The 24141-nt window shown below is 33.9% G+C and overlaps 3 protein-coding genes across 6 annotated transcripts; all 3 read right to left on the reverse strand.

The window, feature by feature from the left end:
* Nucleotides 1-197: 197 nt before the first annotated feature.
* LOC111776698 (lysosomal Pro-X carboxypeptidase-like) lies at nt 198-4386 on the reverse strand. Its single transcript, XM_023656021.1, has 9 exons — nt 3889-4386; nt 3628-3814; nt 3334-3467; nt 3153-3265; nt 2692-2929; nt 1656-1805; nt 1491-1570; nt 1357-1406; nt 198-506 (listed from the first exon to the last, which is right to left on the reverse strand). The coding sequence occupies exons 1-9, from the start codon at nt 4273-4275 to the stop codon at nt 358-360; spliced, it is 1488 nt and encodes a 495-aa protein (XP_023511789.1). The 5' UTR covers nt 4276-4386; the 3' UTR covers nt 198-357.
* A 1206-nt stretch (nt 4387-5592) lies between these two features.
* Nucleotides 5593-9077, reverse strand: LOC111777533 (serine carboxypeptidase-like 51). Its single transcript, XM_023657176.1, has 13 exons — nt 8846-9077; nt 8665-8759; nt 8476-8583; nt 8128-8371; nt 7712-7755; nt 7399-7466; nt 7202-7307; nt 6541-6770; nt 6325-6394; nt 6198-6248; nt 6022-6074; nt 5766-5898; nt 5593-5679 (listed from the first exon to the last, which is right to left on the reverse strand). The coding sequence occupies exons 1-13, from the start codon at nt 8976-8978 to the stop codon at nt 5611-5613; spliced, it is 1404 nt and encodes a 467-aa protein (XP_023512944.1). The 5' UTR covers nt 8979-9077; the 3' UTR covers nt 5593-5610.
* A 925-nt stretch (nt 9078-10002) lies between these two features.
* Nucleotides 10003-16737, reverse strand: LOC111777337. 4 transcript variants are annotated; one of them, XM_023656878.1, is made up of 8 exons: nt 16631-16737; nt 14868-15954; nt 14499-14617; nt 12441-13376; nt 12048-12345; nt 11630-11795; nt 11233-11338; nt 10003-10300 (listed from the first exon to the last, which is right to left on the reverse strand). In XM_023656878.1, the coding sequence occupies exons 2-8, from the start codon at nt 15651-15653 to the stop codon at nt 10186-10188; spliced, it is 2526 nt and encodes an 841-aa protein (XP_023512646.1). In that variant the 5' UTR covers nt 15654-15954; nt 16631-16737; the 3' UTR covers nt 10003-10185. The 4 variants fall into 4 exon arrangements, with proteins under 4 accessions (XP_023512646.1, XP_023512648.1, XP_023512647.1 ...); XM_023656880.1 differs by lacking the exon at nt 16631-16737 and adding an exon at nt 16572-16595; XM_023656879.1 differs by lacking the exon at nt 16631-16737 and adding an exon at nt 16479-16562.
* Between the last annotated feature and the right edge of the window lie 7404 nt (nt 16738-24141).

The following is a 24141-nucleotide window of genomic DNA, read 5'->3' on the forward strand; positions in this document are numbered from 1 at the left end:
TTTATTCATTTTTGGTTTTTTTGTTAATCAATTTTCTTTCTTCTTTTGAGGACGACAAATCTCATCAAAAGTTGCCTTCGTTATTCTAAAGCGAATTTACAATTCTTCCTCTTTGATCTAATGAACTCTAGAATAGTGCCATCACACGAACAAAAAAGCATAATCTTAAGAGCTTGAAAGCGTCAACTTTATGAATTAGAAACATAAGCTTACAGCCAAAATCTTTTATTTCTCATTCTTTGATGGGTCGTTACAAGTGATAGCTCAAATAGCACGTTTATCATACTTTTCATTCCCGTAGGTAATACTGTATAATGGAGAAGAAGAGCAGAAAGCTATTGTTTACAATATAGAATTTCAGAATGTTTTGTTTTGTTTGTAGTTTGCCAAATCTGCATAATACTTACTGATCCATGATTTAATGATATCAACCTCAGTCTTTCTCTGTGCCACTACCCATTCAGGATCAGATTCATTCGCCTTTAAGATGTCCAAGCAGTGAGATCCTACAGATATCAAAATGTAAAACTAAGGAAGATGGTAAAACCAATCAACTAAAATCCTCCAAGACTCGAATTGCGTTTATTGATCCCATATCGGTTAGGGAGGAGAACGAAGCATTATTTATAAGGGTGTGGAAACCTCTCCCTAGCGCACACGTTTTAAAAACCTTGAGGAGAAGCCTAAAGAGAACAATATCTGTTAGCGGTAGACTAGGGTCGTTACAAATGGTATTAGAGCTAGACACCGGGCGATGTGCCAATGAGGATGCTGTTCCTCGAAAGGGGGTAGACACGAGGCGGTGTGTTAGTAAAGACGCTGGGACCTGAAGGGGGTGGATTTGGTGAGAGTCCTACATCGATTGGAGAAATGATCCTCTGGGCCCTGAAGGAGGGTGGATTGAGAGATCCCACATTGGTTTGGGAGGAGAATGAAACACTTTTTATAAGGGTGTGGAAACCTATCCGACGCGTTTTAAAAATCTTGAAAGGAAGCCCGAAAGGGAAATCCCAAAAAGGACAATATCTGTTAACAGTGCACTAGGGTCGTTACAAATGATATCAAAGCCAGACACCAGATGTGCTAGCGAGGATGCTGTTCCCCAAAGGGGTAGACACGAGGCAGTATGTCAGTGAGAACACTGGACCCTGAAGAAGTCCCACATCGGTTAGGAGGAGAACGAAACATCCTTTATAAGAGTATGGAAACCTCTCCTTAACACACGCGTTTTAAAAACTTTGAGAGAAAGCCCGAAAGAAAAATCTCAAAAAAGACAATATCTATTAGCAGTGGACTAGGGTCAGTTACAATAAACGACAACATAAAACTTTCAAAACATAGAGATGAAAGCATTACCATTAGTGGTATGCACTGCAAGGAGAGTGTCTGATATGTTGTGCAATACACTGGTGTCAGAAAGAGACAAATAATTAAGGCCCAGTAAAGCTTGTCACCTTTATCTGTTTATAAATGAGTATTGTTTTGTTTACCCGCCAATACTATAAGGATCTTTGAGTCCATTCGAAAAAATGATGTTGCTACCGAATCGCTGAAGGACGAGTTGTATATCCTACAATATAAATTTAAGACAATAAACTTCAATGTTTATAGACAAGGAGATAATTTTGTTGACAACAAGCAATTGAAATACATACATGGCCTCCATAGTAGGTGGTACCCCAATGGGGTCTGGGAGGGACACCATATAAACCATTGCAATATCTGCTGAAGTTTCCAAGGTCAAAAGGGAATGGTGGAAACATATCATCGTCTGAACTTATTGGCATCACCATCTCACTGCATGACTGCAACAAGATGAAGCTTATAAGGGTGTGAAAACCTCTCTCTAGCAGACGCGGTTTAAAAACTTTGAGGGGAAGCCCAAAGAAAATAATATTTACTAGTGGTGGGCGTGAGCTGTTACAAATGGTATTATAGTCATACACTGGGTGATGTACCAGTGAGGAGGCTGAGCCTCGAAGGGGGTAGACATGAAGCGGTGTGCCAGCAAGGACGCTGGGCCCTGAAGGGGTGGATTGTGAGTGTTGGATGAAAGTCGGTTAATTTAGGGAATGATCATGAGTTTATAATTAAGACATACTCTCTCCCTTGGCATGAGGCCTTTTGGGGAAGCCCAAAGCAAAGCCATGAGAGCTTATGTTCAAAATGGACAATATCATACCATTGTGGAGAGTCGTGTTCGTTTAACAGTGAGATCCCACATCGGTTGGGTAGAAGAACAAAACATTTATAAGGGTGTGAAAACCTCTCCCCAGCAGACGAAGTCAAAAAACCTTGATAGAAAACTCAAAAAAAGACAATATCTGCAAGCGGTGGGTTTGGGCTGTTACAAATGGTATAAGAGCCATACACTGGGTGATATACTAGATAAGAGGCTGAGTCCCGAAGGGGGTAGACATGAGGTGGTGTGCCAGCAAGTACGCTGGTCCCTGAAAGGGTGGATTGTGAGATCCCACATCGATTGTGGAGGAGAACGAAACATTCTTTATAAGGATGTGGAAACCTCTCCCTCAATTTCACCCCAACTTTTGCTGATTTTTCACCTTTTTAACAAAAAATGTGGAGGTAAATTTTCTGGCGATCAATTTACTGTCAGAAACATATAGGCAAAATTAGAAGCTCTAATTGAGTTAATTTTTTATTTACTGATGTCTCCACTAGAAAAATTACCTGCCATCTCCATCCTACATCAGTCTCAGTTTCATTTCTGGGCTCATTAATATAACAGGACAAATTTCCTCTGTAAGCAAACACACCTGCAGCTATTTTTCCAAGTGTTCCATTCACAGCTCCGTCAATGGCATCACAAATCCGGGTGACCGGATATCCAGGTGGGTGGTTATACTGGGCTGCACTAGCATACATGGACCACAAGTAGTCTCTCAACTCCAAGTACCTCGCTATCCGACTACAAAAATTAATAATATTTAGTCCTGAATTATAGTTTACTATGTATATCATATTTAATCTAGATATTTGCCTTCTATTACGGCTTATCATAAGTATCATATTTGTCTTTTTAGTATAGACAAATATCTTATATCTATTTATTGTTCTTTCCATATCTTTTATAATTTATTTATTCTCGATTATAAATAGGGAACTTTCACTCCAACCGTACAACTTATTACCGGCATGTTTTGAACTGTTGGTCGAGAAAGGAAAGGCCGTTAGGCTGCAAAGCAACTGCTTCCATTTCCGACCACGATTTCTTAATAGTTTCATAGCAAGTTTCACTGACTTCCTGCAATTCATATATTTTGTCTTAAAAACATAAAAAAAATTGTCGGATGTAAAATTTCAACATCTTACTCTAAAGTCCTTGGTGACAACGGAATAGTATCCATTCTGGGGTGTAATATCGTCGAAATAAAGGATTGGCGCTGAAGATGCAAGAGCTCCTAGTGCCACGTGAGGGTATTTAAGACGGAACCATGAAGCCAACACTGAAAATAGATAATACGTACATGTTCGGTTAGATATTGGATGTACGTATCTATGAGAGTTTATGTTCAAAATGGACAAGATCATACTATTGTGGAGAGTTGTGATTCCTAACTGTAAGTTGTAACTGAGTTTACAGACTATGAATGAAAAACGACTTACTTCCTCCATATGATCCACCAATAACAATCACGGGAGAATAATTAGCACGAAGCTCTTTCTTCACGTGCATAAGAATATTTGCATAATCTGCAATCGCTTGTGCTGAATTAAAGTATCCAAGAGTGCTAGCATTTCTCAATGCTTCATCCCTTGATCCAAATGGTACTGATTTTCCGTAGTATCGGTGCTGTTACAATGACAAACGGCTTTAGAAACACTAAAACGGCTCAAGTCCACCACTAGTAGAGCATTAAACTTTACCTCGATATAAACGAGAAGAGCATTAAACTGGATGGCATTATCCGTCATAAACCCAATAACGTTTAAATCATCATCAATTGGTGCTTCAGCACCCAAATAAGCAAAAATTGGAGCACTCGAATTAGCACCACCCCAGTACTTGAAGTTGACTATATATCTTTGCGGGAATGTCGTGTAGCTTTCCGGCCTATAATTGAAATGATCAAGTGTCTGATTGTAATAAAATGTCTTGAAATCATCCGAAGGAGGTGCCTCCAACAGAACTCTAGAATGATGTAGAAACTTTTCACCAATAGGACTAAGCCTCGGAAATCTATACGGCAAAGCAGTAACAACAGAGGTTGAAAGAACAAAAAGTAAAAAAGGAATCCATGGAGACAAAAACATTGGAATCCTCACGCCAGTGTGTTGTTATGAAAACGTTTCAAGTCTTTTCAAAGCCTTATATAACAAAAATGAGTATATGTTCACATAAAGAGAGACCAAGTTTGAGCGGTTGAAGCAATCTTTGCAAAAATGTGTATGTAAACGTATTTAAGAGAAAGCGAAATGCATTAAAAGTAATAGCATTCCATCAATTCGAGTATTAATGAGTCAATATTGTACAAACGAAGCGTGTTGAAGTTGTGTTAGAATGCTTACTTAGACTACTATTGTCATTTAAGGAATTCGAAAGGGATGTATGACCAAATCAATGTAAATCCAGGAAAAATCAACCGTACCGATTAGAAGCTTCACAAACAAGTATACTTATAAACAACAAGAAAAATGATCGAAATATAAATTTAAAAAAAATATATATATATATATATATATCGTATGAATTCAACATTGAAATTTATTCCAAATAATATAGAAAAATAAATTGGACGGCATAGAAAGCGAAATCATTTGCGTAAAAGAAGACAGAAACTTCACCTTGATATCTCCTTCGCGAATATGATGCTCTGTTAGAAGACGGTCGATTAGAACAAGCAATGTTGTAGCTATTTCAAATTAAGTAAATGAAAATTTGTGTATTTTCCCGAGAAACAAACAGAAATCAGAACGGAAATTCCACCCGTTTGTTGTTTGAATTTGGTTTTATTTATTTATTAAATAAAACTTTAATGTATTAATAAATTACAAATATTAAATTTTTACATATTAAAATTTGACATTTAATTTAAAATTTTATTTCATAAATTAAATTCCGTCTAAATGGTTACTTAATAAAAATTTAACCAAAAATAATTTTTAACATTTTTTTNGTCTAAAATCATTAAAAAAATCGCAATTAATTTAAATTTCTAAAAAAAATTATTGAGTAGTTTTCATTATCTAATTAAATTAATATTACAACAGTATTCAATCTCGATCAATTTTGAATTAGGATACTTATTTTATTATTATATTTATTATTTATAAATAGTTTGAGTGTGACGTTTATTATTTAATTATATGAAATGATTCAACGACGCTTATTATTCAATGAAAATATGATATTAATTATTTTATGCTTTTTTAATATATTGATTATTTTGAACCCTTAATTAATCAAGTTATATTCGTTGATATAATCGTAAATATAAAGTACCTCTAAATATAACGTCACAACGAGTAAAATAATCAAATGACACTAGATTTATTAATATTAATATAGATGTAAAATACATTAGTTTTTTTAAAAAGTAAATATGTATTTCTTATTTTCTGTGAAAAAAAAAAAAAACAACAACTGTATCAAGAAGCTGGTGATTGTGTGATTGCGTCCACCATGTTTAATGTCACACACGGTTGATCCACTGGAACCTGCATTTATAATCATATAATTAAAAATATTAAATTTTACTCTAAATTATAAATAGAATAATGTTTATATATATATATATACTTACAAAATGGCCCGCTCCAAGGATCCAATAGAAGTGCAAATTCTGATGCGATTTAGTGAAGCCTTTAGTTTGCTTCTCGTTTCCACAAAATAAAGTGGTTCGCTCTTTGTTTATAAATGTCTTTAGCCCTTTCCACCTAAATTCAATAAATAAATAAATAAATATATATATATATATATATATATATATATATATATATATATATATATATATATAAGATTTAAATATCTAACATTAAATTATTTGAAAAATAAATTACTTGAGCTTATTAATCCACGCTTCGGTTCCCTTGGTTGAACAAATAAGATCGACCTGTATCGAAAGAAAGAAAAAAGTCAACCGTACATCTAAGAGAATATTACAATTTTTATCATTTCAAAATATTTTGTTTTCATTTGTAATTATCAACTTGAAAAAAGAAAAATAAAATCTTACTTGACCGTTATAGATAGTCACATTAATTCCTTTAGCTAGTAACTCATCAATCTGGTCAAACAGAAAATATATATAAAAATAATTGAGAAATAAAAATATTGAAATTAGTTTGGTTAAAAAAGTATACCTCCATAATCCTTGGCTTCATAAAGTCTCCAATAAAAAATTGAAAGACTGAGTCAGATTGACCTCCCCATCTATACATACAAAATTTATAATTTAGTTTTTTAGGCTAACGGTAAGATTTAATCTCTAAATTTGGATAATTAATTTATTTTAATTTAATTTTTATGTTCTTTAACATTATTATTTATTTGAAGAAAATGGGTTTATGGGTACGTACGTGACATTTGGTGGGATAATAGTGAGTTTTTGCTTGATTGGGCCATTCATCAAAGCTTCCAAGCCTCCTCCACTTCCTGGTTTGTATATATGCGAGCTAAGATATCGAGAATTCTTTTTTACTTCAAATGAATCAATTCTATTTGATTCCACACTAGTGGTTGTTGTAGTTGTTATCGTCGTCGAGGCTAATGAGTCCATTTCCAAATCCAACATGAAGTTATAGAAATCCTGCAAAAAAAAAAAAAAAAAAAAAACANAACGAATTGATAACGATTTCGTTCTTTCGTTTTATGCCTTTTTAAAATCTAATGCCTGTTTTCTTGAAAATCTTTAAATTTTTAAAATTGAATTTAAATTTTGATAACGTTGAGCCAATTTACAAAAGTCCTAATTTTTTTTAATTATATATATGAATTTATTAGACATAAAATTTAAAATTTTATATTTTATAAATTTACTCTTATTAGAAATACTCTTTTATAATTTATTAACTTAATAAACATAAAATAAAATTAAAAAAAAAAACTAAAATTCAATAGAATTAATTAATTTTTTTAAGGTTAAAGATTTATTAATGATTAAACTTATAATTTTTATTAATATTAAAGGTTTTTTTTTTAATTTTTTTTTTGTTAAAAAAGAATAATTATAAAACGTACCACGTGGTTGCTTTTGGTGATAATTAATTCTTCAAGATCACTCCACAAAATAGTTGCATTTTCGTACAACTTGTTTTTAATTTGCTGCTTGATCTTCAATGCTAACCTGTTTTTCAAAAACGGCTTTTGTTACATAACTTTATATTTATAGAATATATTTCACTTCTTTATTATTATTATTTTTAAAAAATATTGACCTATTTGATGCCTGCAACGTCACGTCGTCGATTCGCGAGAGATCTTTGAGAAGAGGGCCCCAAGAATACTGTAAAATTTTTAGACAAAAGTTACTGTGTTAAGGATAAATAATAAAAAAATACTTTCAAAATAAGAGGTTGATTTCGGTTATACTCTCGAACTTTGAGATGTTTCATTTTAACTTTAGATCGGAATATAATCGAAATCAACTTCATATTTTAAGAATATTTTTTTTGTTCATCATTATGAAAACAAAAATAATGAGACAATTGATAAAATTTTGGTCGAGATTGAGAGAATGAGAATACTAACGGTATAATCTTCTGGGGACATCCAACTGTTTCCTAGGGCAACTCCTGTCAATGTAAATAGGATGGGATGTATTATTAATTATTAATTATATAAATTATTATTACTTGATATATTTCAATAAAAATTAAGACTAAATTTAAAATTTAAAACTTATTAAAAGTTATGAATTAAAATACAATTAATAAGAAATACAAAAATCAAAATGATATTTTAATGGGTTCGTTTCAGACATATTAAACAATATTAAATAATATATATATATATATAATTATTGGAACACAAGAATAAAACCACGTGTTTACATTTTTAATTCTTCATTATATAAAAATGAAATAGAGAATATCATTGTTTTTTTTGTATGAGAAAAGGTTATAATTAGTAATTTATATTTGGATTTTTTTTTATTAAAAAAGTACCTCGGAGATTAAGGGTCAAATTGCCAGCTTGGATGGCTCGAAGGAGGGACAAAGCCAAAGTGACGGCGAATTTTCCACCGTAAGACTCCGCAAAGATGTACAAAGGAGCATTCCGTAGGCCGACAGTGTTGTTCTTCGAAACCTCAGCTAGCAAAGTTGTCATGTCGATCGCCGCCTCCACATCGCCCTTCGAAAATTCTCCGCCACTCTCCACGTAGCTATATCCGGTCCCAACCGGATTGTCCTGTTTTATGTTTTTTTTTTTTTAACATTAAAATCATAAATTTAGTCGTAAAACATTAGAATTTAACGTTAAAATGGGGAAAATTGAAAGGAAAGGGAGTTGACCACAAACAAGAGGTCAGCTTTTTGCAGCCATGTTGAGTTTCTCGTCTTCAAGTTCAAGTTTAACGGCCCGATTTCCAAGAAGTTCCCAAACCCAGTTCCCGAGCCACCCTGTTTTTCAATATTTGAATCATTTTCTAACCAAATACACAAAATTTATAAATAAATCATTGGAAAAGGTCGGCCACTCACCGGTCCGCCCTGCAACCAAAGAATGGTCGGCCATGGCTTGGAACCAGCGTCCACTCTGGAAGGGCTTCGGTAAAGCCACCAAAACATATGGGCTTCTGAACAACACAATCCCAAAACCAAATATATGAATATTAATCATAATAATAATAAAATAGAATGAAAATGAATGAATTTGGCTTACTCGGTCTGACTTGAACGTAGCCCCATTCTTCAGTTCCATCTTGAGATTTGTGAGTTATGGAAGTCCCGACATGAAACAGAGCAAATGAAGCAATGAGAATGAAGCAAAAACGAAGAACAAACCGTTTAGTCATTGGATGAATAGAACGATAGTGATAATGGAAGACGATGAGATTTTCAGGTATTTATTGAATGAATGGAATTCATTGGAAAGTTATAAATGGACGTGGAGAAAGACAAGATTAGAGCTGGACAATACGAAATAAATCATTGGACAACCCAAGATACAGCTATAAGAGACAAGATGACAATGGAGTGAGGTGGAACCTAACTTATATTTTCTAATTTTTTTTCAATCTTCCAACAGATTTTATTCTCGTTTTGGTATGAAAATTGAAATCATTTAATAAAAATATATATATTTAGAGTTGTTTTTTTTTTTTATGTAGAAATTTATGGAGGTGTAGAGTTATTCTGTTACTAATTTTGAATAGATTAATATTTGATTTTATTAAATTTAATGAATTGTTGGAATGTTTATATTTTGTTAAATTAAGAAAAGAATTAATGAAAATTGAATATTAAGATTAAAATAGGGTTAAATCGTAAAGTTAATATAATTTTGATTGAGATGAACTTAAATCAATTATAAAAATCAAATGGTGATTAAAATGAGTTTAAATAAAATATGAGGACTAAATACTATCCGCTAAAAATTTAGAAAGATCAATTAAAGGAGAGCGGAAGATTTGTATTTTGAACATGGTTGTGGATGGCTCGGAGGCTATTTTAATCTCATGAATAGGGTCGGAGATTGTAACGATAGAAATTAAAAATAATAATAATAATAAATAAATAAACCTCACTAAAAATCGCGAGAGTTCTAGCAAGGCGCTCTTTTCACGGATTGAACCTTTGTAATTAGAGAATTTTTTTTTAGATAAACAACCATCTTTAAGAGATCAAAGGAAAAATGTGAAAGCCAACAAGAGCTCGCTCAAGAGTTGTGAAGGGAGTTGAGTTAGAAAAGTAAGCTTCATCTCGATTCAACACTGAAAATAGGCAAATTGGAAGGTCCTTTCACGGGAGAGAGTAGTAGTAAGTACCTAAATCCTCAGAATCCCCCGAAATAAGGTTTTTTTAAGTTCACTCAACATAGGCTAAATTAATCGATAACAGAGATTACATTTATTATTTCAATCGTCCATCACCGTACAAATAAACGTCATATGTGTATAGAAATCAGGATGAGAAGAATCAGTCGGACACTTGGACGGAATAAGAGGATGAAGATGAATAAATCAGTAGTAATCTCATTTTTCTTTATTGTCATCTAAGTCATCAAAGGGAGTAAGCCCGAATCACTTCTAGTATGGGCGCACAACACATTGGACACTTTCCTCGAGCCTCGACCAACTCGTTAGCACATTTTGAACATGTGCACATGTGCCCACATCTACAAGTTGGAAATGAGAGAAAATATAAAGTTAAAAGTGAAACTTGAGACCAAAGAAAAACACACAAAAATAGACGAAAAGTTTGCTGGAATTACCTGTACAACAAAGCATCAATATGGTTATCGCAACATATACAACAAATTCCCTTCCTTACTCGATCCCATTTGGGTTCATCATCTGGCAAACTGTCTTCAAACATCTCTGTGCAGGTGAAATGCAATCAGTCGATGACATGCAAGAGTATATCATATCATTTCATTGGTCCAGGGCAAGAATCACATTTAAAAATAAAATTCTAAATCTTTTATCTTAGATTGACAAATAATTTTGGAAAAATATAATATCCAACGCCAAAAAACAGAGAAACTAAAGATTTAAGATATATTAACTCAGCAAACTAAGAACGGTTTTCATAGAGGCATAGTGTGTTCTTCTGAACCAGCTAAATTGTATAAACTAAAGAATCCAACGGCATTAAAAATGAAGACAAACCTTCTGAACCAGCTGCTCGGTTCAATGCAGAAGAAACTTCTTGCTTTATTGAGCGCTGCAGTTCGAGTTGCATATCCATGCATGTCTCCAACATTCTCTGTAGGTTGCTCATCCTCTGTTGCAGTCTTGACATGTCAATCCTCAAATCGTTAACGATGTCCCAATCCTGTAAAATTCAGCAACAAGTTTAAGTAAAAAAAAGATAATCATGATACAAAAATCACAGTAACTTTAGCAGAAAGTAAATTGCAATAATTCTAAACAGAATTACAGAATCACCATTCATAACCATTTACATTTCCATGTTTTACTACTTTGCATCCTACTTTACCATTTACATCCATGTTTTACTNGAAATGAGAGAAAATATAAAGTTAAAAGTGAAACTTGAGACCAAAGAAAAACACACAAAAATAGACGAAAAGTTTGCTGGAATTACCTGTACAACAAAGCATCAATATGGTTATCGCAACATATACAACAAATTCCCTTCCTTACTCGATCCCATTTGGGTTCATCATCTGGCAAACTGTCTTCAAACATCTCTGTGCAGGTGAAATGCAATCAGTCGATGACATGCAAGAGTATATCATATCATTTCATTGGTCCAGGGCAAGAATCACATTTAAAAATAAAATTCTAAATCTTTTATCTTAGATTGACAAATAATTTTGGAAAAATATAATATCCAACGCCAAAAAACAGAGAAACTAAAGATTTAAGATATATTAACTCAGCAAACTAAGAACGGTTTTCATAGAGGCATAGTGTGTTCTTCTGAACCAGCTAAATTGTATAAACTAAAGAATCCAACGGCATTAAAAATGAAGACAAACCTTCTGAACCAGCTGCTCGGTTCAATGCAGAAGAAACTTCTTGCTTTATTGAGCGCTGCAGTTCGAGTTGCATATCCATGCATGTCTCCAACATTCTCTGTAGGTTGCTCATCCTCTGTTGCAGTCTTGACATGTCAATCCTCAAATCGTTAACGATGTCCCAATCCTGTAAAATTCAGCAACAAGTTTAAGTAAAAAAAAGATAATCATGATACAAAAATCACAGTAACTTTAGCAGAAAGTAAATTGCAATAATTCTAAACAGAATTACAGAATCACCATTCATAACCATTTACATTTCCATGTTTTACTACTTTGCATCCTACTTTACCATTTACATCCATGTTTTACTATTTTTTATTTATTTACTTTGCATCGACTTCAACTAAAAAGACAAGGGAACCTTGAAGAGACATACAGCTCCAAATTGTTGATGGAAATCACGTCGTGGCCAACTCCCATTGCTCAACTCATGATCCCAAAGTTGCCGAGAGGGCAATGTAGGTGGCACAGGCACAGCAAGCGAATGGCTCTCAACAGAACCCGCTTGACCTTCACTCTGTCTGTTGTGCTCTTGTTCTTGTTCTGCAGATGTGTAAGGGGGCATCGTCTCGTCTATATCCCTAGTACCGTGACCTTGCCTCTCTATGTACGAATGTATTAACTGGTCCAGACTTTCTCGAAAACCACTGCTAAGAAGAGTAGAAACACTTCTCCTGCATAATTTAAAAAACAAGTCACGTGTAAACTCATCATTTAGAAAGGTCTGAATACAGCAAGGCATGTTGTCAGCGTATAAATTTTGTAATACCTGTTTAAAAGTTCTCTGATTTCTCCATTATGCACATTATCATCTTCAGGAAAATAAAAGGTCTCCAACCTTTGGGTGGATGTAGCATCCTGATTAGGAAGGCCCTCTAACCAATTCGGCACATCCTCCACAAAGATAACATTTTCATGGGAAGCTTCAGGGGCACTTTGCAAATGAGTATCTCCTCTATATGTTGTACTCGAGAATTCTCCAGACCAATTAGTAGCAATACTTTCCAACTGAGTTTCACTTATCTCTTCTTCAATGCTATTTTCCCATTCATCATGTTGAAAACCAGATTCTTGCCGATCATTTGGCTCAACTCTCATACCTAGTTCTTCGTTCAGCTCCTCGTGAGAATGAGATTCCTGCGGATCTACATTTTCGAGATCATTGTCTTGAAATCTTCCCAAAGGATCAAATACTAATCCAATATCAACATTTTCATCACGAGTATTAACTTGTTGAATGGAGGGTTCAACATCCAGTACACTAGTATGATTCTCAGCATCGATTTCTGGAATTTCATGGTATAAAAGATTTGGGGCAGTTTCCTGTAAAATGCTTCTCACATCTTGTCCTGAATCATCTGTCATTTCCGTAGAGTTGATACCTGCCATTTGGCTGGCTAAACCATTTTCGGCAGCCTGTTCTTGTAAACTTTCTACCGTATGAACAGAGTCTTCCCTGCCTTCAGGGGTACTTCCTTCTAAATCAGATCTAACTTCAGTTAGACCAGTGTTGAAAGAGGCTTCGTCATGACTTTCCACATTATTGTGCTCAGAATGTACGCGAAGATCATCTAGGACCTCAAAACTCCTTGTACTATTCATGTCAGTTAGAGAATCACCATCATCAGCGTTAGAAGTGGAGTCAGAATGGCGGCTACTTGCTTGATCTTGCACAGAATTGTCCAATCTGGAGAAGAATCCTTCCCTGCTTCAAAGAAAGTCACAATATCATTGCTATTGTCCAAATGAACGGGCTGTCATTATAGAATGGACAAAAAGGCCATGTTGCCAGTGAACTTTAAGTGAAAAACAATCGGGAAAAATTGAAGGTTGACACTGAAGGAAAAAATCCAAGACTCATTCTGAAACGAGTGAATTACATTGTTTTTGCTTAATTAGACTTTTTGTAGTATTTAGAAATCCTACCTCTTAACACTTTCACAAACAGCAAAATATCTTATTATTATTCAACTTCACAATATTTGGTAGCACTCAATCAAATGTTAATTATCCAAGCAGGTGGCGAATTTTGGACCTAAGACTTCTTGGTTGAATCTAATGACCCTAAACCACCAATGCCCAGTTCTAAGATTTAAGATTCTTGATATAAATCGCAATGAAACCAATGCCAACGAGGAAAATAAACAATGTCCATAAGTGTAACATTAATGCAGAAAAAGAGTTTCATAATAATAAAGGCTTATAAGCTCTATGTTAGAGTGACCAAATTAAGACACTAACCGGTAGTGACCTTGCAACTTATGGAGTGAAAATATAAAATCCCATATGAGACTGAGCACTATTTTTCAGGCCTTGGTAATACGTGAATTTAGTCTCCTAACAATGTGACTAGCGGTTAAGGATGTCTCTAGACATTAGATATTTTCATCTTACATGGGAATGATGTTTGGAGTGACGTTGATGATGCTGATACTGATAGAAATTTACATGGCAGTAATTTGACACTAGATTTCCGTTCTCAAAGTTTCTCTTATATACCCAGCAATATAGGATTGAAAAACTAGGATTTAGCAGGACAAGATCTTGGGTCATGTTTTATAGGAAAGAGACTGGGGAGTGTATAATACCAATTTTAAAATGAGACAAATCTGTAATCCAGTTAGGATGTGAAGAAAAGCAGTCGAGGAAACATGAATACCACTAACACTTAACAGAATCGTTGCTAGATAGAATAACTTCCCCGAAGGGTACAAGTGCAACATCCAGAAATTACTACATAACTTCGGTAATTCAAAGTAGAAAAAGAATCACGAGTGAAATGAAAGACAAGGATGCCCAAGAATTAGGCATAAAGTATCAGAAGTACCTCAAACCAGAGACTGTATGTCTTTGCCTTAGAAGGCCTAACTCGGATTCTGCAACAGATACAGATCTAGAATTCGCAGTCAGTCTGTTGTTTCGCAAAAATCTACTTTTGAGTAATGACTGCAAAATAATATCCCATGATATAATATAATACTTAGAGTTGATAATTATGAGCATCAAAGAAACCATAGAAAAAAAAAACAAAACATGCTGAGCTCATGAATAGTTAAGAACTTCGTTCTAGAGTATAACAATTTGAGAGACTATGTACGTCATAAAAAATGGTTTTTTGTCACCTTCGACTATCAAAGGAAAAACAACATCATCCATGCATGCAAAGGACGACAAAGTAATTGGAATTGCGTCCAACCTGAATGCGGTTGCGATGAACAAAGCCTGATACGGCTTGTTGCTCTGACAATAGTTGAATTTCCCTCTGTCTTTCTATCTCAGCCTTCTTGACCATATCAAGGAGAGCTTGTCTGCCACATAACCTGCGAATACCCCTCCGAGCAAGCTGGATCCGGCCTTCATTCTGGCTTCCAACCAATCCATCACAAATTTGTGCAACCTGAGTACCAATGTCAGCAGTTTGGACTTCCCCATTTCCACCATGAGTACCTCTCTGCTGGCTATTCTTTTGCACCCACTCCCTTATCATTCGCACCCTCTCCTGCTCTGTTTCACCAAGCCACTCTGCCCTTGAGCTGTTATTCATTTGGGAAACGTTAGGTGTATGTTCCCCCACACCACTATTCATCCATTCTCTAAAAATTTGCCTAACCCTTTCCCTCTCAACAACCCCAAATTCACCAGAATCCTCATCATCATTTTGTGAAGCAGTTTGTACGTCAGACCAAGTGTCAATATCATTCTCATTAATATTCATCCCCATATTCTCAGAATCACCCCCCCGTACAGTACTTTGCCCTTCAGGTGCATTTATTCTTGAGAGATCAGTAGATCCTTCACTAACACTCTCCTGTGTGCCTCTCACCACTTGCTCATCCTCAAGTCCTCGCCATATACGTAGAAGAGAGGATGCCCGGGTGCTTACTCTACTTTCATTTTCTAATTGCCTTGATGCTTGAGATTGAGATTCTCGAATAAATGAAGAATCATGAACAGAGACATTATGTAGACCAGCAATAGCCATTTTTCAACAAACTATTAATTTAATCTTTCAATTCGTCACTGAAAATGCATAAATAGGCACAAACTTATTAGAAAAGTTAAGAGTTTGGACAATCCATTGAAGATCAGGATCATTGCATCCGTGAATTGATTCTTCCCATGCTCCTCATCTTTATGAAGAATTGCACCGTCATCCTTTTCACTTTTCAATCTCTAAACGAGAAGAAAATTTTGAAAATACAGTTCCATCATTGATTTCCTCTGGCATTGAATCCACCAGCCTGGAGAAAACTCATCGTATGTACATTTGTTCCTCGATTTCGCTGCATCAAAAACCACAAAGGTCCGTTACTCTTATTTTTCAGCCTCAACGAGATACAAGCTTTACGGCTCAGAGAAGATAAGACACAGCCACAACTGAATACCACAGAGACACAACGAACAAGAGAAACATTTTGGTAAAGTAAAAACCCAAACAATCAAAGCCACAAGTCTATTAATCTATCACTACCCTAACAATTTCCAGACAATTGCAAAGAATAAATAAATAGAACGCGGTTTTGACTCCCAAATTTTCCACCATTAAGAGACACAAAAAGAAAAAATTCCTAGTACAACCCTGCCTATCAGTCAACTCCATTTCTTCTATTCCAATTATCAAAATCTAGAGATTCGAACCTTCCGTTACATTCATTCCCCCGCCTTCCCAGCCATACCAAAACAAAACAAAATCAAAACGGAACAAGAATATCCAAAATCCACATTTAATAATTTCACAAACCACTCAAAGAAACGAAATCACAAGCAACACATATAAGAACAATATGAACAAAACATCATCCTCCACCTTCTCCTCCTCCTCCTCCTCATCATCATCAAAAGAAGAAGTCACAGAAACGCAAAGCTGCCATATGTAATCGATTCGAAAACTAACACTTACGGCTTCAAGTGATCTGAAAAAGAGGTGAAATGCCAAAAAGAGGAGAAGAAAAAACGTACCATTGAAGCTCTCTGCCTGTGATTTCTAAGTAAAGGAAATGAAATCTAAGCTGTATAGAAAGTTACAGAGAGAGAGAGATAGAGAAAAGAGCGGCGACTTCTGAATATTAAACCCCCAATACGTCACCGTTTCGTTCCTCTAACGTCTATAATATTTAGAGAAAATCCATATCACCCTTCCACGTGGCACGTGTCATTTCTTCCAAGTAAAAAAAAAATAAAATCTGATTTTTTTCCTTTTCCGTAATCTTCCCATTCATCGAATTAACATAAATAAATAAATCCCCCCAACCATCATCCGACACGTCGTTCGATTGTATTAATTTCCTTTTTAGTTATTTTTTTTATTAATATAATAAATATGAATAATTGAGAGAGGTAATAAACAAAAATAAATAAATAAATAAATAAATCCCAAAAAATGAATAAAATAATTTCGAAAAATTAATATATATACACATGGGACTCAGCCAGATTCAGAAATTTTAATGCACATGAGTGTGGTAGTGGCAGAGCATATCTATTACCATATTAATTTTATTTAATTTTTTTCATTAAAAAATCCAAAAAATATATTGGTTCAAACATATAAATTTCTCCACCTAAATTATTATTATTATTATTGGTCTATTTTCATTTGTCCTTTTATTAACTTTTACATATTTATTATTATTATTATTTTGATAAATAATGGTTAGAATAGTAACAAGATTTTATCATTTAAACCACTAAATGATGACTAATATGGGATTCGATCACATTCACTCCCCTAAAATTGTGTCAAAATCAAATACCCTTAAATTAAATTTATATAAAATAATAATAATAATAATAATTTCAAATATTTTATTTTATTTTTATTATTTACAAGCTAATTTCCCCCACCAAAACCCTACAACCCCCCCTTTACACACTCAACACTCCACCAAATAAAAAAAAAAACAAAAAAAAACAATGATTATTTTTTAAATTAAATTAAAAAAAAAAATCCAAGAAATAGGAGCATATGATAGCGTGAAATCTATGAACAAAATTAATATCTTATCCTAAGTTTAGGCAAAAGCTGTGTATAAAATAATGGGTGTGACCAAAAGCTTAAAATAGGGTTTTGCTTAATTATTTAAATTATTAAAGATTAAACCTAACTTTTTCATCTTATACTATTTTAATTACTCTAATTCCTAACTATAAATATTCTAACTTCGCTTCAATATTAATTATTTGTGACTTTCCACTCTCCTTTCTGTTTCCATCATTATTACAATGTTGCCCCCACCTAATAAAAACACTCCCTTTATTTGTCTTTTATTTATTTGTTCTTTTTTAATTCATTATTTTTTTTTTGCTTTTTACAACTGCGCCGTGGCTTATTTATAATACATTACCAATTATTTCACCCTCTAACTTTATATTATATTATATATATTAGAATAAAAAAGTTTTAAAATATGGTATCCGAAAATAAAAAATAATTATTTTTAATGTTGTACGACAATAATACCTGACTTTCATATAAATAAATAATATTTATGTTTTATTCTCGTAATTACGACAAATAATTTTATTACATTAGTCTATTTTAATTAATTAATTATTCTTATTAAGTTAAATTATTAATTTTTATTCCAATGAATAAATAATTATTACGAAGAAAAAAATCGTCACCTTTTTATAATTATTAAATTAGATAGGGAGATATTGAGTATAACGCGATAGATAAAATACCAATTACCAGTTCAAGGTTGATGAATCAAGTTCTCGACTATTTTAAGCTCGATATACAACTACACACGATGAACAAAAAATCATTTTTTGACTATGCATCTACCACGAGATATAGTAGGATAACTATCAAATTTATTTTGGTTTCTAACCTTTAAACTCTCGTGATTTAATCCCGAAACTTTCGATAAACCCTATTTGAGCTCTTAGCCTTACCATTTGAGGCCATTATTTGGTAGATGCATGAATGGCACCCGATTGATTGATTGATTATGAGATTATGGTCGTGTTGATGAATGATGAAGAGGACAAACAAAAGATTCTAAATACATACCCCAATTAGGGAATGGCTCCTTCCTTATGGATTGTTATATAGTCAGACTTGATTCCAACAAATAATTTCTTATCTATTGTTCTTAATTTTGAGACACATAAACGGCACTAAACCCTAAGCAACACTTTATTTATACTCGAGAATCTATCACGTGGGTTGAAATCAATTTGGAATTGTATTCTCGAGGATGTGAACGTCTTCCAACGTGTTAAAAGTTCTTTTCGTCGGTGCTCGTGGAGATTTTATATGGGTGGAAGATACACTCGAGATAAGAACCGAAAAACACTAACATATTGGTAGCTAGTTAGATACAACGATTCCCTCGCAAAATATAACTTCGAGAATTACAACCTCAAATCCATAAAACTATAAGCTAATAATCGTATCAGTTCTAATCCAAAACTTTCAAATCTAAATTCACGTGAGGCTTTCTTTTTACATTTTCGTTTTTTTAGAAAGAGTCGCTAAACGACCGGACCAGACAGGTGCAGGTAGCTTGATTGCCTTAACCGATTACCCGATTGCCTTACCCGTGATTGAAACGCAAATGACGATTAAGAAAAGAACAAAAATGTGGGGAAAAGGAGACAATGGGATAAAGATAGAAAGGGTTAATTGGTAGAAAAGAAGAGTTATTTGAGTGTTAGGCTACCTGTCTTTCAGTCTTCTTCCTTCTTCCATTGATAATTGTATATGGACCTTGCTTGCTTTGTCCTTCTCTTCACCTTCTCCCCCATATGCCTTTGCCTTCTTTTATGTTGTATGATTCTTATCACTTCCAAATACCCCATGAGGAAATGGTTAAACTTTTATGGGTCTACAAACTACACCCCTCGTCTTTTTCCTAAAGATAACCCTAATAAATTCTCGACCATAGCTCACGTGGTTGAATAATTGAGCAGGATCGTCCAAATTGTAACAGTTCAAGCTCACAGCTTGTAGACATTGTCCGCTTTGACCCGTTACGTATCGGTAATATAAAACGCGTCTACTAGGGAGAGATTTCCACACTCTTGCGATGAATGTGTTGTTCCCCTCTCCAACCAACCTATATGACGCTCGCACACCACTTGGTGTCTGGCTCTGATACCATTTGTAATAACCCAAGTTCACAACTAGCAGATATCGTCCGTTTTGGCCCCTTATGTATCGTTGTCAACCTTACGGTTTTAAAAACGTGTTTACTAGGGAGAGACTTCCACACTCATATAACGAATGTTTTGTTTCCCTCTCCAACCAACCCCTGTGACGCTGGAACACCACCTGGTATCTGGCTCTGATACCATTTGTAATAACCCAAGTCCACGACTGGCGGATATTGTCCGTTTTGGCCCCTTACGTATCGTTGTCAACCTTACGGTTTTAAAAACGTGTTTACTAGGGAGAGACTTCCACACTCATATAACGAATGTTTTGTTCCTCTCTCCAACCAACCCCTGTGACGCTGGAACACCACCTGGTATCTGGCTCTGATACCATTTGTAATAACCCAAGTCCACGACTGGCGGATATTGTCCGTTTTGGCCCCTTACGTATCGTTGTCAACCTTACGGTTTTAAAAACGTGTTTACTAGGGAGAGACTTCCACACTCATATAACGAATGTTTTGTTCCTCTCTCCAACCAACCCTTGTGACGCTGGCACACCACCTGGTGTCTGGCTCTGATACCATTTGTAATAACCCAAGTCCACGACTAGCCGATATTGTCCGTTTTGGCCCCTTACGTATTGTTGTCAACCTTACGGTTTTAAAAACGTGTTTACTAGAGAGAGACTTTCACACCCTTGTGGAATCTCACACAAATGCTATAACAAATTTGAATCTTCAATCCCACGTTATAGAGCTCGAAAAGAAAAGGGATATGAACGATGGTGTAGGTATCTTTATCTAATTACGTGGTATAGGAACATATTTTTGCAACTTGCTTAAAAGAAAGGCACAAAAACACTATTCAATTGTGTGACAAACTTTGTAGGGTATCCTTTTTTAAGGGCAGATGCCGTCCAATTAGGACCCATAAAACGTCAATTTTTCTTCATGTCCAGCTTCTTACTTGTTTATCAGACACCCAAGACACCCTGCTTCTCTTTCGGGAGGCTAACTCATCAAAAGTTAAAGAGAACGTTGCTAGGTAGGTACGTCCGTGACAAATCTAATCAAAATCATTCAGTTATATTAATTCTAGACAACTCTAACAACACCTTATCGTTCATATATTTTATCTAATTAAACTGTTCAAATTTTATATCTCATTCCGTTCTTAAATTTTTTTTCTCACTCTATATCACGATCATGCTTATTTAGAACATGTTCCACGTAGATGTATACTCATTCTTTATGTCACATAGGAGTATGCGACTAGTTGTCAAATCTTCCTATCTGAGTTACATGCTATCTATGTCGTTGTTCTTCTTTACTGCCTACTAGCTTGTAACATTGTTTTCTCAAATTAACGTTTTTCAAATCTTTCTTTAACCCTGCTTTCTAAAACCATTTTTCAAAAGTAGAGCGGAGGCTTAAACGTAGGTCGTTCACGAAAAGCGAGAGTAAATATGAGGTCTCACATCGGTTGGAGAAGGGAACGAAACATACTTTATATGTGTGCCCTTATAAGGGTGTGGAAACCTCTTTTTAGCATAGCGTTTTAAAACTGTGAGACTAACGATGATACGTAATTGACCAAAGCAGACAGTATCTGCAGTGGGTTTGGACGGTTGTAGCAAGTACTATATTAACTAGATCAATTATATATATATATATACATATATATATACGATTTTGTGTGCCCTTGTAACGGTGTGGAAACCTCTCTTTAGCATGCACATTTTAAAACTGTGAGACTAACGAGTTGTCAACTTCTCCCTACCAATAGTTATATACTGTCACCCGTTGTTACTTTCTTGCTTGCATATATAACACCTCTTTCAAAACCTCTCTCTATCCTCCTTTTCTAAAACCTTCTTCTTAAACCGAGGTCAGAGGCTCGAGCATACATCCCTTGCCCGTAGGCAACGTAAGAACGAATTGGCTTAGCTCACTTGTTGCTAGAAAGTGAGTGCCGCACAATCGCAAGTCCGTGCCATCAAAAGTGCAATCGATGATACGTAATGGACCAAAACAGATAATCAATTATATATATATATATATATATATATATATATATATATATATATATATATATATATATATATGAATTATGAGAGAAAATAAAATGGTTGTCATAATTTGGTGAGAGTAAGAGGAATATATGATCCAAAAAGGATTAAAAATGCATAATTAAAATGTGTTTGAATTATTAAAGTGATAAATGGAAAATGATTGGTAAGGTAAAGGGTTTGGAATTGAGTGAATTATTGGAGAGTGTGGAAACGTGTTTCCCAAATTAGAGACTAAACCCAAGTTTAAATGCATGGATTAACTCCTAATTATGATTCAAATAATGATATCATAATTTGTCACACCATATAGATATAATATATATAATATATAATATATTATAATATATACTTTTTTTTCTTGCAATTCAAATATATAATATATGCTTTCATTTCTTACCTAAAATTTGATGTTGAAGGAAAGGAGTGAACCAAAAATGAAAGGAAAAACAACAAGCAAACTAAACTTGTATAGTAAGAACTATCATTATCCATTTTTTACTTTTTTTTTTTATTATTTTATGTAATAATCGATCGTTTTCTTTCAGCAACCTTGTTATTCATTTTCTTTCGAGATACTATCATTATCGATGTTATCTTGATCGTGTTTTAATTTGGCATATATTACGTTATAGGTGTGTTGGTAGGTCAAATCGTCTCGAACACTTTTTAACGAATATTGTAAGGTTAGCTTCGAAATTACCACGAATTATTAAAAAAAAATCTCATAGAGACGGTTAATATTTTGTTTCATTAATATCTTTTAACTTCTTTTAAATAATTAAAAAGTACCTATAAATTTTTTTAAAAAATATCGTCTGAAAAATTATATTTAATAAATGCATTTTAAAAATGGTGAGGCTAACAATGATATATAACAGCCAAAACATACATTATCGTAGCAGACAATATTATCTTATCTCACATGACTATAAAGACAGGATATCAACCTTAAAATATTTTTAATTAAGATAGCTCTTTTTATGGTACTTGAATTTCATCGCCACCTTTTTTTTTTTAATTTTTTTAGACGTGAAATAATTCTCTATTAATACTTTATATTAAAAAAAATGTTTCGAGCGAAGAAAAAAATAATAAATTTCATAAATTATTTTTGGTGTAAATATTTAATATTTTATACCACACATTTAAATAATAATAATAATAAAATATATTGAAAATGGGAATTTGATTAGTAAAATAATAATAATAATAAATTCTTATAAATACGGCCAGGCGTTTGACGACAAAACTCCTTGGGTTCGATTGTAAGAAGTGGCCGACCGATCCCATGCGACGAGACGTGCGTGACTGGCCACACTTAGGGCTAACACACATCTCAAGTCTTCTATTCAGCTGCCTCTTTTAACTTAGCCCACAACTTTTTTTTTTTTCTAGTACTCTTTTATTTATACCCACTCACTTGCAATAATGGTCGTACATCAGTACATCCATTTCTACCAATTTAAACATAGTTCAACAAATTTAAAAATATATCATCGATCAAGAACTACAAAACTTGAACCGATGGTTTGAACTAAAAATGTAATGAATATTTATTAAATTTAATAAAATAATATTAGTAAACTGAAGTTATGACCATCTAATCCGGTAATTTGACTTGAAACTACATGTCGTTTATGCGCATATGGGAGAGTGTCTACTTGTCGTCCATCCTCAAATAACTCCATGTGGGCCTTCATCGGCCCATCGTCAAATATCTCAATGGGGGCCTTTATCGGCCCATTTTCATATAGACTTTATAATAACGGGCCGGTTACATTCGGTGTCGTTTTCTTTCAGCCCATCTACACAAAAGTGACCGGTGCGACAAGTCACCCGTTGCCTTGCCCTGTCTGAATTGAATCATCCTCTCATACAGCCCATTTTCCGTCAGTGGCGGCGGCGCCGCCACCACTCGTTATAATCAGCCATAATGGCGTAATTATCTCAATTCATACCCTAATTGATTTTTATTTCAATTTCAACCTAAGTAATAAGTAAATTATAGTATAGAAGAAATATAAATAGATGGGACATTAATTATTGAAATTAAAGAGTAATAAATGATTGATATTGCGATGGTCTAAATTCAACTGCACCTTAATTATGTGAATTAATTTAATTTATTTTAACAAATCAGGCTAATTAATTTATTATCTATTTGTATAATATAATCTAAAAATGTATAAAATTACCATGTTTTTTCAATACGTTGTATGGAAATAAATTAAAAAAAAAAATAAAAACATAAAAAATGTATAAAAAGAAACATGCACGACATTGACTATCTTTCCTC

Source organism: Cucurbita pepo, chromosome LG16 (assembly GCF_002806865.2).
Source record: "Cucurbita pepo subsp. pepo cultivar mu-cu-16 chromosome LG16, ASM280686v2, whole genome shotgun sequence".
In the NCBI taxonomy this organism is placed as follows: domain Eukaryota; kingdom Viridiplantae; phylum Streptophyta; class Magnoliopsida; order Cucurbitales; family Cucurbitaceae; genus Cucurbita; species Cucurbita pepo.